The 15,109-nt window shown below is 58.0% G+C and overlaps 1 protein-coding gene across 1 annotated transcript; it reads right to left on the bottom strand.

Moving 5' to 3' along the window:
- On the bottom strand, positions 1 to 14,108 carry LOC136387883 (arginine-glutamic acid dipeptide repeats protein-like). The gene is made up of 13 exons (XM_066359998.1): positions 14,016 to 14,108; positions 13,395 to 13,464; positions 13,219 to 13,295; positions 10,046 to 10,101; positions 9,523 to 9,676; positions 7,762 to 8,027; positions 5,228 to 5,477; positions 4,998 to 5,091; positions 2,245 to 2,380; positions 2,013 to 2,119; positions 1,292 to 1,413; positions 1,110 to 1,176; positions 1 to 986 (listed from the first exon to the last, which is right to left on the bottom strand). The coding sequence occupies exons 1-13, from the start codon at positions 14,106 to 14,108 to the stop codon at positions 1 to 3; spliced, it is 2,478 nt and encodes an 825-aa protein (XP_066216095.1).
- Between the last annotated feature and the right edge of the window lie 1,001 nt (positions 14,109 to 15,109).

The raw sequence follows: 15,109 nt of genomic DNA, 5'->3' as shown, positions 1-15,109 counted from the left end.
CTAAGGCCCAGCAGGGAGGGGTCTGTCCTGGGACAGCAGGCGTTTGGCACCGGGTGCTCTGTTCCTTCTGTTCAGCAGGCCAGGGGAGACTTGCAGGGGTGCTGAGGGGACGGGGACGCAGGCCAGGGGAGACTTGCGGGGGTGCTGAGGGGACGGGGACGCAGGCCAGGGGAGACTTGCAGGGGTGCTGAGGGGACGCAGGCCAGGGGAGACTTGCAGGGGTGCTGAGGGGACGGGGACGCAGGCCAGGGGAGACTTGCGGGGGTGCTGAGGGGACGCAGGCCAGGGCAGACTTGCAGGGGTGCTGAGGGACGCAGGCCAGGGGAGACTTGCAGGGGTGCTGAGGGGACGCAGGCCAGGGGAGACTTGCAGGGGTGCTGAGGGGACGCAGGCCAGGGGAGACTTGCAGGGGTGCTGAGGGGACGGGGACGCAGGCCAGGGGAGACTTGCAGGGGTGCTGAGGGGACGGGGACGCAGGCCAGGGCAGACTTGCAGGGGTGCTGAGGGGACGCAGGCCGGGGGAGACTTGCAGGGGTGCTGAGGGGACGCAGGCCGGGGGAGACTTGCGGGGGTGCTGAGGGGACGGGGACGCAGGCCAGGGGAGACTTGCAGGGGTGATGAGGGGACGGGGACGCAGGCCAGGGCAGACTTGCAGGGGTGATGAGGGGACGGGGACGCAGGCCAGGGGAGACTTGCAGGGGTGCTGAGGGGACGGGGACGCAGGCCAGGGGAGACTTGCAGGGGTGCTGAGGGGATGGGGACGCAGGCCAGGGGAGACTTGCAGGGGTGCTGAGGGGACGGGGACGCAGGCCAGGGGAGACTTGCAGGGGTGCTGAGGGGACGGGGACGCAGGCCAGGGGAGACTTGCAGGGGTGCTGAGGGGACGCAGGCCAGGGGAGACTTGCGGGGGTGCTGAGGGGACGCAGGCCAGGGGAGACTTGCGGGGGTGCTGAGGGGACGCAGGCCAGGGGAGACTTGCAGGGGTGCTGAGGGGACGCAGGCCAGGGGAGACTTGCAGGGGTGCTGAGGGGGCAGCCCTCTTCCTTCTCGCCTAGTTAGCAGTCACCTTTCAGACCTCAGCTCAACCTTGACCTTTCAGAAAGGCTCACCTGACCTCTCCAGGCCAGCCGGCGTCACAGGAGGACCACAGGACAGTCCAGTGCAGGCCTTTCGATCCTGTGAAAGGAGACGCTCTCGATGATGGCACTGGGACCTCCGTGCACACCAGGGCCGCTCTGGGCATGCAGGGATGCACGTCACCTGCCCTGTTCCGTTGTCACCTGCCACGTACTGTGAGAGCAGCCCAGTCGGTTGGCTTGCAGTCCTGCTGCCCCCCTAGCTCCCCCGGGATGGGGGGCCCTGTGCTCCTGATGACCAGCTCTGCCTGGGCCGGCTGGGGTGCTGGCCACGAGGCTGGCAGTTTGAATGGCAACATTGGACTCATCGTGAGAGGGACTCAGGAGACCAGGGTGACACTGGCAGGAAGCAGCAACTGGACAGGAGCCGAGGTTGACTGGGGGCGTCAGCAGAGCTTCAGGTGGCCTGGGGCACCCGTAGAAGGGGCCTGTTCCCCTCTCAGCCCTGAGCAAGCCCAGAGGCGAGCGGGTGTCACCAACCCACCACCTGCCGGCGAGGGACCCGGGGCCCAGAGGGCGGTGCCCTCACGAGGTCTCTCGGTCCGCTGGGCCGTGTCTTCCGTGGGGGTCTACCATCAGCGTCAGTGTCAGCAAACCTGCCCTGCGTCAAATACATCCTGGAAAAATCCTTCTGGGACCCAGCACCTGTCAGGCCCCAGGTGGCCGTTTGTCCTCCGGTGTCCGTCTCATTGGCCGTGCCATACAATTGCTTTTAGGTCCCACGCTCGACGAAAAGGACCCACTGCTGAACACTAGCCCCTTACTCAGGTAGGGGTGCAAGCTCCTGGCTAAGGAGCATGGGACCCCCAGGGCTCAGGGAACAGCGGGCGGTACCCCTCCCCCCTTAGTTGGTCGGTCACTGTTTTTCTCGCTCACCAGCACTGTCGTTGCTCTCGTTGATGGTGCTGTGAGGACCATCTGGCTCTACCCCTTTCTCTGGCTCTGGGGCTTTGGGAAGATTCCTACCCTCAGTCTTCCCATCTCTAAAATGGGTAACATTGAGAGAATGACAGGGGTTAATGCCTAAAGGAGCAGGCACTCCACCCACCACCACCCGCCTCTGACATCACCCCATGGGAGCCTCCTACTGCTTCGAGGCCGGGGCCACTGGCCTCCGAGGGGGCCCAAAGGCCGCTCCTGGGCCTCTGCCTCTGCTGCCTGCTCGTGGACGCCCCGCACGCCTGCCGCTAAGCCTGAGATGCGGCTTCGAAGCCTGCATCTATTATTCTGGGGTCTTCTTTCAACTATTTTGCAAAGACCAAACGGCAGGGTCCTTTAGACTGTCCCGGCCGCGAGGTCATTCCCCGAGAGCCAGGTCAGATCGGCCAGGCTTCTCCCCAGCAGCTCAGTCAGGGCAAACCCAGACCCTGGCCCATTGTAGCTGTGCCAGGGAGGGCCCCCCGGAACACCAACAGCAAACGGGGGGCCGAAACCAAAATACAATCTGGCCAGTGGTGACATTCAAATCATGTAGCAACCGGTTCTCTGCCCTAATGACCATTTAAAGTATAAAAAAAGATATACTAAAAGATAGTTTATTATTTCAGGTATTTAATACCTAAATAAGAACAATAAAAGAGGTCCGCAAAACTAGATTATGTTATGAGTTTAAAATATTAATAAAAAATATTAAAAGATACCTGACCCCCCCCCAAAAAAAAAACCCCAATAAAACTGTTATTCAAGACATTTCCATATTCCTTCTGGATTGGCGTCCTTGCAATTTTTTTCACCTATGGACAAAACGAACGTGACTACAGGCGCTTAGCATACACTGTTTGTTGCACAAGTGAATGTTAAAAAAAAAAGAGTAAGGAATGTAAATTTTTGATTTCCACACTGGTCGGCTGCCCAGGCGCCCACCTTAGAGAGAACCTTGATGACAAGAGCCATTTTAACAGCCGGTTCGCCGAACTCAACAGAAAGTTAGGCATCGGTTCTGCTGAACCCGCTGTGTAGTCCCGGGGGCCAGCTGCAGGAGGCGGTCAGGACGCTGGAGTGGAGAGAAGAGCAGCGAGGGCCCGGCCACGCCCCACTCCATGGCGGTGCATGGCGGGGGGTGGGGGTGGGGTGGGGAGCCTCCTGCTCAGTGTGGGAGAACCACCCCGAGTCCTGGCACCCGCCCCGCAGCCGCGCTAGTTCCCGGAAACCAGCTCGGATCAGTGCGCCCAGGCCACCAGGCTCCCCACCTCCAGAGGGGCGAGGCCTCGCTCCCCTGAACTGCTTTGGCCCTTTAATATCGCAGACATTAGGAATCCCAACAGTAACGCTACGCTGCTTCGCATCTTACTACAGATGTCCAAGCAGACTTTCAAAGAGATCAAACTGCAAAACGGCTCAGGTGCGTAACCTGCCTCCTGGGGACCTGAAATGCTGGCTCTCCGCTAAACTCCGTGGAAACCCCTCACCTCCGCGTGACTTCTGCAGCTCGAGTGCCTTTTCGCTAAATATTTTACTCCTCTCGGCCGCTCTCTCCTCATATTCTGACTTTGGTCATCACGGTGGCCTTTGTGATGGAGTCAGTCCCGAGTGCAGGGAGCGTTTTCTCCACTTGGAAGGCCAGTGAGTCATTCAACAAACATTGGCTGTGCTTCTCCTCGCGCAGGCTCTGTTCCAGGCATGGAGACACGGCAAGGATGCTGCCTTTCCAAAGGGAGAAGCAGCCACCAAGCAAGGGATTACCCACAGCGTGAGGATTCAGAAACAGGAATCAGAGGTCCTATGGGTGCAGGGCGCGGCGAGTGAGGCATCTGGTCAACCTGAAGCTATGGGTGGAGTGGGACGGGGAGGGTGACCTGGGCAGAGGGCGCTGAGGCGTTGAAGATGGCTCCACCCACCTGTCTAAGTGCGCACTGCCATGGAGCAGGGCAGGCCCCACCCTGTTCTGGAAGGAGCCAGATTAGACATATTTGTAGCTTTTGGGAGCCACACAATGTCTGTCCCCTCCACTCGTCTCTGCCACAGACCACACACAGGGAGGGATGTGGTTGTGCTTCTGCAAGACTCCATTTGCAGGAGCAGGCGGGGGGCGGCGGGTTCGCAGAGCCCTGGTGGACAGAGCCGGCTGGTGGCCTCATGGCCCTGCCTACCCACTCCAGCCTCTGAATCTCCGTGAGTGGCCAGTCCGCCTCTGTAACCCCTACATGAGAAACATCTTGGCCCTCCAGAGAGGCGCAGAACCCAGCAGCAACGTGACAGGAGCACATCACGATGGTAGCGACCTCTGGGTGTGTTCCACGGGGTTTTGCCTGGCTTGTGTGGACCTCACAGCTCCTGGGAGCAGAGGAGGAAACTGAGGCGGTGCGGTCAGTCCTATGCCAGCTGGGATGATTAAATGGCATTCGAGGAGCTCACGCGACCTTGCAAAGACTCCTTGAAACTAGGTGCCAAAGAGGACAGAAATCGTCCTCTACCTGTGTAAGTAATCAAACACCACAGGAGTAATTGAGGACAAACCATTTTAAGATGTCACAGAGAAACCAGCACTGAGAATCCTAGATGCTTGTGGATGTTCCCTCGTGGGTTCCCGGGGGACGTTTTCACGGACGCAGAAGCTTCATGTTTGCATTTGCATCTTGTCCGTGTGTTTTACAGCTTGTTTAATTTCCTCGTTGCCCTTACAAGAACCATGGTCCCAGGCTGGCTGGGGAATAAACCCAGCGGATGTGGCTGCCAGCGAGGGGACGGGGGACCCCTGGGGAGCGCCGTGCTGCCAAGCCCTTGCTGTGGGCCGTGGGCAGGTCACACACCCTCTTTGAACCTCAGGCCCCTCCTCCCCTCTTGGGGGGGGGATCCCACAAGAACCTGAGCGAGGAAGGTGAGACCCCTGTGGAAGGCTGGTGGGTGGTCTGACTTCCTCACCAGGTACTTTTGGGAGCAGCGTGTGTTTGCTGGCAGCAGGGTCCTGCGTTTGAACATAGCGTAGGGGTCCGGGTTCCTCGTGGGCACGGATGCCCTGTGGCAAATGGGGAGCAGGCTTCTTGCTGTCCTCGGTCATGCCCCAGGCCCCTTGACTGTGTGACTGCTTCCCAGGACCCAGGGCCGGGCTGAGGATGGCTGTCCAGTCAGCCCCGGGATGTTTGGTTTCTCACGAGCCATTGAGGTCCCCAGGGGCAGGGGATGTGGACACGCCAGAAGCAGTGACCGTGGCACTCCAGAGGGGCCTGGCCTCTGTCCATCTTGATCACCCAGGCCAGGAATCCGGCAGCAGAAAGGCCCCTGGAGATGGAAGTTCCGATAGGTCCTGAGGGGAGGGGCCGCTTCCTCCGGCCCGAGGGCTCGGTCACGGTGAGTGGGTCCGCCACAATGCGGGAGGGTGGGCCCGAGCCCCCGTGCTGGCTCCTGGGAGACGCGGGGAGGCAACCTGATCTGGCCATCGCCTCTTTAACCCTCCATGGCTCCCCACGCCTGACAGAAAAGATCTGATGGCGTTGGCTGCACCTCCAGACCTGGTTTCCCTACACAGTCCCCACCCGAGGGGACAGCCAGGCCAGGTGTGTGGGACTTCATCTCCTCTGTGCTCCCCTGCAGAGCCCACCCCACCCTCTCTGGGGGGGGCTGAGGCCGGCTTCAAGGCAACTAGCTAGCTGTCCAGCCTGGTTGCATTAGAACCCCTTCCAGGGCCTCAGGGTCCAGTGTGGTCATCCTTTCCCTGGGGGTGACAGCAGCTGGCTCCACTTCTCCCATGACACTCAAGCTCCTAAGGGTAGAGGGTTACCTGGCACAGCCAAGACCTGAGTAAATATTTATTTGCTGAATGAATGAATCATCTGCAAATGCAGTTTTTGTTTTCACTTTAATAAATAGACCCTGCCATTCTCCCACACCATTATGTGGTCTTTGGAGATGTCGTGACTCCTGTTCACTCGTTTCTAATATGAGATCATTTCTGAGGTTTTTTTTTTCTTTTCTTTCCTATTATAAACAATGCTGTGATGAACATCTTTGTGCATAAACATTTAGGGTTTTTTTTCTTCTGTATTTGAGATGTGACCTTCACAAGCAGAATGTCTGGATCCTGGCCCAGAACTTGGGGCTGTCAATTGACCAGTTTGTGCTAACGGCACTATGTCAGAGGCTGTCCGTTTCACCGCATTCTCGCCGGCACTGGGAACGCCGGGTTTAGGGGGGTTTGGTTTTGTTTTGTTTCATTCCCGCTATACTAACCTGAGAGGCAAGCGATGATACCAGACTTCTTTTTCACTTGTTAAGAAACTTTCCCTGTTATAATCGTTTCAGGTTTAGAGAAAAGTGATGGAACAGCACAGAGAGCTCCTGTGTCTCCCACACTCGGTCTCTCCTATTGACAGCCGGCATTATCGTGGGACATTTGTTACAACTAATGAACCAGTACTAACACGTTACTATTCACTAACGACTGAGCGATAAGCAGATTTCCTTCATTTATACTGAATGTCCGCTTGTTCTGTTCCAGGGTCCCGTCCGGCACACCACACTTTGCTGTCACCTCTCCTGAGGCTCCTCTCTCTGTGACAGTTTTTTCTCAGCCTGGCCTCATTCGGATGACCTTGGCAGTTCTGATTCCGGGTTTCTATTACTGTGCCCCTGGTGACCTCCGGGGACCAACCATGAGTCTCCATGAGTTGCGGTGACTGTCTTCTCCTCGGGGGCCCTTCTATCTCTTGAGTCTTTTTTTTTTTTTTTTTTTTTTTTTTTTTACAGAGACAGAGAGAGTCAGAGAGAGGGATAGATAGGGGCAGACAGACAGGAACAGAGAGATGAGAAGCATCAGTCATCAGTTTTTCATTGCAGCTCCTTAGTTGTTCATTGATTGCTTTCTCATATGTGCCTTGACCGCGGGCCTTCAGCAGACCAAGTAACCCCTTGCTCGAGCCAGCGACCTTGGGTACAAGCTGGTGAGCTTTGCTCAAACCAGATGAACCCATACTCGAGCTGGCAACCTCGGGGTCTCGAACCTGGGTCCTCTGTGTCCCAGTCCTACGCTCTAGCCATGCGCCACCGCCTGGTCAGGCTCTTATGGAGTCTCGATGGCTTTGCTAGAAGTCCAAGTGACCCTGATGATGGTCAGCATGAACTCACTTCATTCACAGCTGGCCTTCTCACTTAGGGATCGCTTCCTGGTGCTTGCTGGTGTGCTGTTCAGTAGCTGGGCACTGGGGCTTCCCTCTGCCAGGGAGAAGCTGCTAGGCTATAACCAAGTCCACACCGGGCCTGGCTCCAATATAAGCCCAGCCGTGTGCCCAGTGCTGCCCCTGGCTGAGCCCCCATGACAACTGCCCCTGCAGAGAAAGGGCTGTCCGCAGACCAGGCACTGCTGTGGTCCCATGCCTGCCATGTTGGCATCGCTTTGGGAGGTGCTGAGAACCCCAGGCCTGGGAGGAGCCAGGCCCCGGGGCTGGGACCGACCTGTCCCCGTGGAAGGGGGCTGGTGACCAGAACTTCCAGCGCTCACAGCTGGGTCAGCTTGGCAAAATGTGCAGCCAGAGTCAGTGCCTGGCACATGGCCCCCCTCAGAGCCTGGAAGCACCTTCTCTTCCGACCTCCCTACCCCCTTGAGATTGTGATTCTGCACAAGGTGCTGGTCTGGCTGGCAGCTCCAAATGGCCTCACCCCAGGGGAGAGTGGGAATGACAGGTGAGGGTACCAGCTCCTGCCCCTGCCCAGGGAAGGGCTCTGACGACAGCCCAGCCGCTTAGAGTCCTGCTGGAATATTCTCTGTGCACCCTTGGCCATGGCCAGGCTTGGATGCGACCGGCAGGGGCTCTGACCTCCGGCAGGTGGCCTCAGGCTGGGCTGGCAATAAATCTTCATGCCGCTCTTGTAGCGGGGAGGACATCCAACCAGCCGAGCGCTCCCCACTGTGTTCCTGACATTTGAAGAAGTCACCAGGGAAGGAAGAAGTTGGCAGCCCTGAGAGTGGCACACAGGTGACAGGCGGAGGAGGCATCACGGTGCTCACTCTGTGGAGACAGAGACTGCTGATGTCCTCGCTCTCTTTTGTCCTTGGTAATAGAAACCCTTGAGTTTTGCCTGGTGTATCACTGCGGGGAGTAAAGACTTCATTTCCCAGCCTCCCTTGCAGCGTGGAGCAGCCATGTGACTGAGCTCCGGCCAATGGGAGGTAAGCAACATTTGTGACTTTGGCATCTGGGAGATGTCCTGTGAGGGTGGGAACATGCTTGTTTTCTTTGCTGCTATTGGGTGGAATGTAGATAGGATGGCTGGAGCCTAAGCAGCCATTTTGTACCATGGGGGCAAAACCATAGGATGAATATAGAGTAAAATATAGGAGGAACTTGACCTGGTGCAGTGGATAGAGTGTCGGACTGGAATGCGGAGGACCCAAGTTAAAAACCCCGAGGTCGCCGGCTTGAGCGCAGGCTCATCTGATTTGAGCAAGGCTCACCAGCTTGAGCCTAAGGTCGCTGGCTTGAGCAAGGGGTCACTCGGTCTGCTGTAGCCCCCCCAGTCAAGGCACATATGAGAAAGCTATCAATGAACAACTAAGGTGCTGTAATGAAGAATTGATACTTCTCATCTCTCTCCCTTCCTGTCTGTCTGTCCCTATCTGTCCCTCTCTTTCTGTCTCTGTCACTCCAAAAGGAAGGGGGGAGAAAAAGAAACTGGGTCCCTTAAAACACGTGGAGTAGCCACCTCCCTATGTGAGAAATACACACACTTTATTCTTGTTTAATGTACATTTATCTTTAGTGCTCTGACCTTTGTAGCTGAGTTGAATACTAATTCATAGAGGCAAAACAGATTCTCTGGGAAGTTCAACTGGGGCCAGAATTGGTTCCAAAAGCAACCTCAATGTGGGGGTGCAGATGGGGTTGAGGATTGGAAGGACACAACCTCCTTCCTGCTGATGGGTCCAGGGATGCCCCAGACTAGGTGTTGGTGAGCTTCAAAAGAACTATGACCCCCACCGCCTCTGGCCTGTCTCCTTTCAGCAGAAGGTCTGAGGTGGCCCCGGACAGTAATGCCCATATTGCAGTGGCAAAGCCTTCCCCGAGTCCCACAGACCCGGCTGGAGGTGGCACCGTCCTTGCCTGCTCTTCACCTGCCCTATAGCCCATAGAGAGAGAGGCGTTGCATGTTGCGGGTACAACCATGTCCCCCAGGACCATTGTCTGTCCACAGGGCAGCAGGCCCAGCGACCTTTCAGACCCGGCTTCTCATCTAAGCTCATGCCTTACCACTAGGGACTTGAGCCTCAGTCTCCCCATCTGTAAGATGGGGGTCATAATGGCCAGCCTTGCAGAGCGACCAGGAGAATTCAGAGAGATGGTGAGTGAGAAGCACCCGGCCCACAGCCACGCGCTTTATGTACTAACTTAGTGTGAGCAACTCACGAGGCTGTCCCTTTCCGTCAGAGCTCCTGACGGCTAGCCCCCGGACTCACCTGGAGGGCTGTGGACACCCAGGCGGCCGGCCCTCCTTCCCCCGGGGTTCCGATCCAGCGGGCCTGGCGTGAGGCCTCAGAACACACTTCCCGTCCAACCCCAGGTCGTTGGGTCACCACAGATTTGGAGAGCCGCTGGTTGAAATCAAGGGCCCTATGTGTTTGAAGACAACCTAAGCCCACGGCCAGCGGGGCTCAGGGGGCTAGGTCTGAATGGGGGCTGAACCCTCTTGGATGCTGTGTGACCTTGGCCAAGCAGCCTCCCTTCTCTGAGCCCTGGCTCCTCACCTGTTGCATGGGGAGAATGTGAACCCAGCAGGGATCGCTTGGGGGCAGAGCAGTCAGAGGGATGTGGTGCTGAGCTGGGCAAGGGCCAGACACGTGTTTCTCTTCTTCTTCCTCCTCCTCCCCTCCTCACGGTTATTATTATTGTCGCCATTGTGTTCAGATAAACACGTTCTCGGCAGGAGGAGTGGCTCCCTATTTCCTGGCCAGTCAGCCAGCCTGGGTGCCTACCGCCTACCGCATACCCAGGCCCAGGCCCACCGCCTGCTCCTCGCCAGGCTCTGGCCCTTGTGCCTGGGGAGAGAGAGGACCTCCAAGCACCACCCTAGGCGGGCATGCTGGGATGGTCATTATGGATGGCTCTGTCCCCACCCCCATGTGTAGTCAGTCCTGAACTGAAGACCAACTCCTCCCCAACTGCCTGACCCAGGGTGACTCAGCAGGTGCTGCCAGTCTGTCACAAACAGAGGCACCTCCCATTGCCCCCTAGGATTGGGCTGACCGGGTCCTCTGTCCGCTAGGTCCACCCAGGGCTTGTTGCTGAGGTCACTGCCATCTGCTGGTAGGCTGCGGTACTGCAGGTAAGGGGTGCCCCCACCCCCCCAAGACCATTTGGGACAACCCAGCCCCCAACTTCCTGACCCCGAACTTGTCCCCAAAAGCCTGAGGAGGACCCCACCAGTTCCACTGTCACAGAGTGACAATAAAGTTTATTGAGATATATACTCCTCCAACCATACAATTCGTCCGTTTAGGGCGTACAATTCAATGGGTTTATTCTCAGAACACGGAGCAGCGGCCATCCTATGAGCGTTGGGACATTCTCAACCCCCCAAAGAACCTCGTACTCATCATCAGTCCCCCAACAGCCCCCAACTCCCCCCAGCCCTGGCCACCATCAGTCTCCATAGATTTCCCAATTCTGGACATTTCATAAAACAAAACAAAACAAAAACACGGAACTATTCCACCATGTGCCCTTTGGTGTCACGCTGGCTGCACAGAGCGTGACGCTGGAGGGGTTCATCCACGTTGCAGAGTTGAGGTGTCAGGATGGCCGAGTGGTCTAAGGCGCCAGACTCAAGCTCCGCTTCCACGTTGCAGAGTGTGTCGGTGCGTCTTTACTCACTGTGGCCAGGGGTCATGTTCCACTGCGCGGGGAGAGGGCACTCTCGGCTGATCTGCTCGCCGGCTGATGGACGTGGGGGGTCATTTCCACCCTGTGGTCCGATGAACAGCACTGCCGTGCACATCTGTGTGCAGGTTTTCCTGTGGACACGGCTCTTCTGGGCCCATGCCTAGGATGTGCTACGGCACAGCTGGGCCACGGGGAACCCTACGTGTAGCATTCTGAAGAACTTCTGGAGTCCGAGTCCACGCGTCAGAGCCCGAGTGGCCTCGGGACGCACCCTGACGTGCCCCTGGCCGGCGGTGGGACCTTGACAAAACTGCTTAACCTCTCTGAGCCTCTGCTTTCTCACCTACAAAAGGTAATGACAGAAGGTAGCAGGTGCCATTGGGTGTCCCGCTCATCTCCCCTGGAACCTCAGTGTCCCGTGCACATGGACCCTGGACTTCCCACCCCCCCACCCCCCGATTCTTACAGCAGGGAGTGAGTCAGAAGTTTCTGGAAGGACTGCCTCCGTGAGCAGCCCTCAACCCGAGGCAGATGTGGTTTGGAGGATAAATAGGCCAGGTGCCTTACCCCTCAGGTGGGGGGTGGGGGGGGGGACCAGCAGTGACTGTACAATTAACTAGATAATTACAGATGGTGTGGGGGACCTGTGAACAAAATAACAAGGCATTGTGAGGAAAAACAATAAGAGGGGACCCGATTCTGGGGACAGGTAACTCACAGAAGGTCTCTGTGAAGAGGCAACACCTGAAAAGTGAAGGTGGACAAGCAGCCAGCCAAGTGAAGAGTAGACGGGTAGATAGTCCAGCAGGCACCATGTGCAAAGGTCCTGTGGCAGAGCAGTGAGGGAATGAGTAAGGGACATAGGAAGGGGAGGGTCTGGAAGAGCATCCTGATGAAAAGACACCCCCCCCCCCCCCCGAAAATACCACAAAGGCTTGCGGAATGCTCGGAGGGTCAGTCTGCTCTCCCGAGACAAGAATTTGAACTTTCGAATGAACTTGCTCTTGCATGGTGAGAGTGCACAGAGGGAGGAGGCCAGAGAAGGATGTCCTGTAAAGAAAAAGGAACCCTATCCTAAGAATCAGACATGGCAGTTTGCCCTGACAGCCCCGTCCTCTTCACACAGCCCGCATCCCCCAGGGGCTCAGGTCGGGCAAAGGTGGGGACTTCGGGATGGCCCTGTCCTTCTCCCTGGAGAGCCCAGGAGGTCCACCTCACTTGGCCAGGGCAGCCTGGCCTGGCAAGGCGCTCTGATTTCTGGGGTTGCAGGGCAGGGTAGGAGAGGGGCCACCGAGCCTGCATTGGCCCCGATGGAGAGTCTGACTCCAAGGCCCGTGACCCTCACCACTTCTCGCCACGACGCCAGCTCTTTCTCTGCCCTGTCTCTCCCCACCCCCAGTCCTTCAGCCTGGACCTTCCCATGTCCCCATGTGACTCTGCAGGCAGATGTTGTCAGAATATCATCTAAATGGTGGCTGGTGGCTGGCCGGCCAGGAGGTGCTGGTTATCCAGAGCAGGGTTCCGAGGGCTGATTTCCCCTGTGCTCCTCACGAACAGGGCGTTGCCCCAGTTTTTCCTGAATTTCTCTAGGTCGCTGCTCCCAACCTGTGATCTTAGAGCTGTGTGTCTGTCCTCCATGAGGCCGTAAGCCTCCATGAGGACACGGACAAGGGTAAACTGTTTTATCTGTGTAGCAGCCTGCCTGGCACAAGGTCTGGCATTTGGCTGGTCCACGCTCAATGGATGGATGGTAGAGGAGTAAATGGATAGGTGGATGGATGGGTGAATGGATGGACGGATGGATAGATGATGGATGGATGGGTGGGTGGATGGATGGACTGGTAGATGAGTGGATGGAGATGGATAGGTAGATGGATGGACAGATGGCTGGCTGGCTGGGTGGATGGATGCATGGATGGGTGAGTGGATGAAGTGATGAGTGAGTGGGTGGACAGATGGGTGGATAGAGGATTACATTCTCCTGAATTGTACAAAAGGCAGATAAATGTACTGATTTATTTTATCGGTAACAATAAATAAAATTTTGAGATTTCTAACTTGACACTAGGCTGCCCAAGGCACGGATTTCCCAGGAATTTCCAGCTTGCCTTCAGTCCTCCCCGTGGGCCCCCCCGACTTCCCATTCTTCCCGCCTCTGAGCTCATCGAGTGTGAGCCCTGCCGAGCGGGGTCCTGGGGGGATGCACACGCTGTTCCGGGTGCACCTCCCAGGTCTTTCTGGAAAGAGCGATGCCCACCCGCTCCCCCACCCACTTGCGGCTGGGAAGCTGGTGTTATAGACCGCTCACTGTCCGGGGCTCCTCCGATGGTCCTGCTGACCACTGTGGGAGCTGGCCGACAGATGGGGAAACTGAGGCTGCAGAGTCAGAGGCTGGTCTGGGGCTCTCGTGACCAACTGCAGCACAACTGTGCCGCCTCCCCTCCCGGACCCGGTCCCGAGGTGTGGCCAGCCGTCCCGCGGGGCGCTCGGGCCGAGTGCGGGCTGCTCCGGCCGTCCAGCTGTTACAGCCCGCGAGGGGACAGGGTCAGCCCCGGGGGCTATATCTGGTTCAGCCCTGGAATGCAGCCCCGGCGAGGTCACCCTCCGATGGGCGGGCACTAATTATAGACCTGCTTGTTCATCTTTCCGGGTCCTTCAACCCCCGGGGAGGCGGGAGGCCTCTGAACCCGCCGAGGCGTTCAAAGGCCCGCTGGGATCGAGCAGCTGAGGCTCGGCCACCCCGGCCGGTCCCGCCTTCCCCATCAGAGAGGGCCGCCCAGGGCCAGGGGGTCTGGGAGCCGGCGAGGGTCCCGGTCGGTGGATTTCCCTATGGCGGGGTCACCTTTTCCTGGGGACAGGCGGGGAGTGGGGTGGCCCGCAGCCTCCGAGGTTACAGGGCTGCCTGTCCTCGGCTCTGCAGAGACGGGGTGACTGGCCCCTCCTGAGAGGTTGTTCGTGTTCTTCCACCTACTCGTCATCGCTGACGGAGTGCCTCTGACGCTGCTGTCTGCTGGGGAGGGCGCAGGCCGCCACGAGCAAGGTGTTGCAGGGCTCTGTGACGTTTCAGCACCTCCACCTTCTCGGCATGCAGTTTCGGGGCGTCACACACCTTCACGCCGTCGTGCGGCCGTCGGTCACACCAGCATCTCCGGGACTGTCTCATCTCCCAGACGGATACTCGGTCTCCATTAAACACCAACTCCAACGACCCCCTTTTCCGAATAAGGCCACGTTCTGAGGGATTGGGGGGGGGGCTAGGGCTCCAACATATGAATGGGGGGGGAATGCAATTCAACCTGTAACTCCCCCGCCCCTAGCCCATGCCTGAAATGACGCCGCTTGGCCTGCCGAGGGGGTCAGAAAACACACGTCCTCTGGTCAAATCCATTTTATTTAAATATCAACCAAGAGACACACATGTCACCCTCCGCCTCCTGCAGGGACGGCTACTGGCTGTGTAGCATCCAGTGCCGGGGTAGACGGGCCGCCGCCGCCCCCCTAACGACACCCCCAGACAAGTCCACCCCCTGAGCCTCAGCTTGCTCCTCTGCAAAGCGCCCGTCTCATTCCAGATACAGGACAGAACCAAGCTCCTGTGCCACCATGTCTGTTCCTTCCTGCAGGAGGTCAGCTTCTGGGCCTCTGCCTCACCAGCCAGGGCGGAGGTGGCAGGTGCGTGTGTGTGTGTGTGCGTGTGCGTGTGTGTGTGTGTGTGCGTGTGTGTGTGTGTGTGTGTGCGCATGTGTGTGCGCACGTGTGTGCAGATGCGTTGTCTCCTGTGCTCAGCATCTCTGCAGTTTTTTTCCACATTTGTTGCACAGGTGTGCGGGCTGAGCCCGCCTCCTTGGTGTTTGGCTATAGTCTGGGCTGACCCCAGTAGGACAAAGCCGCACAAGCCCCGGCCACACCCCTCACCTGGGCCTGCCCCGGGGGACCCCGCCCACCATCATTGTTAGGGGAGCAGGTGGAAGGGGGGGCAGGGAAGCCACCTGGTCCAAAACGAGCGTGGCCACCTACTGGCTGTGGACTGCAGCCAATGTCACCTCTGGGAACCTCGCTCCCTTAGGCAAAGGCAGAACCGCGCCAGGCCCGGGTAGGCCGCCAGGACCGGAACCTCGCTCCCTTAGGTAAAGGCAGAACCGCGCCAGGCCCGGGTAGGCCGCC

Source organism: Saccopteryx leptura, chromosome 1 (assembly GCF_036850995.1).
Source record: "Saccopteryx leptura isolate mSacLep1 chromosome 1, mSacLep1_pri_phased_curated, whole genome shotgun sequence".
Taxonomy (NCBI): Eukaryota; Metazoa; Chordata; class Mammalia; order Chiroptera; family Emballonuridae; genus Saccopteryx; species Saccopteryx leptura.
Note: the sequence above shows the minus strand (reverse complement) of the source record. Positions and strands in the feature narration are given on the sequence as shown.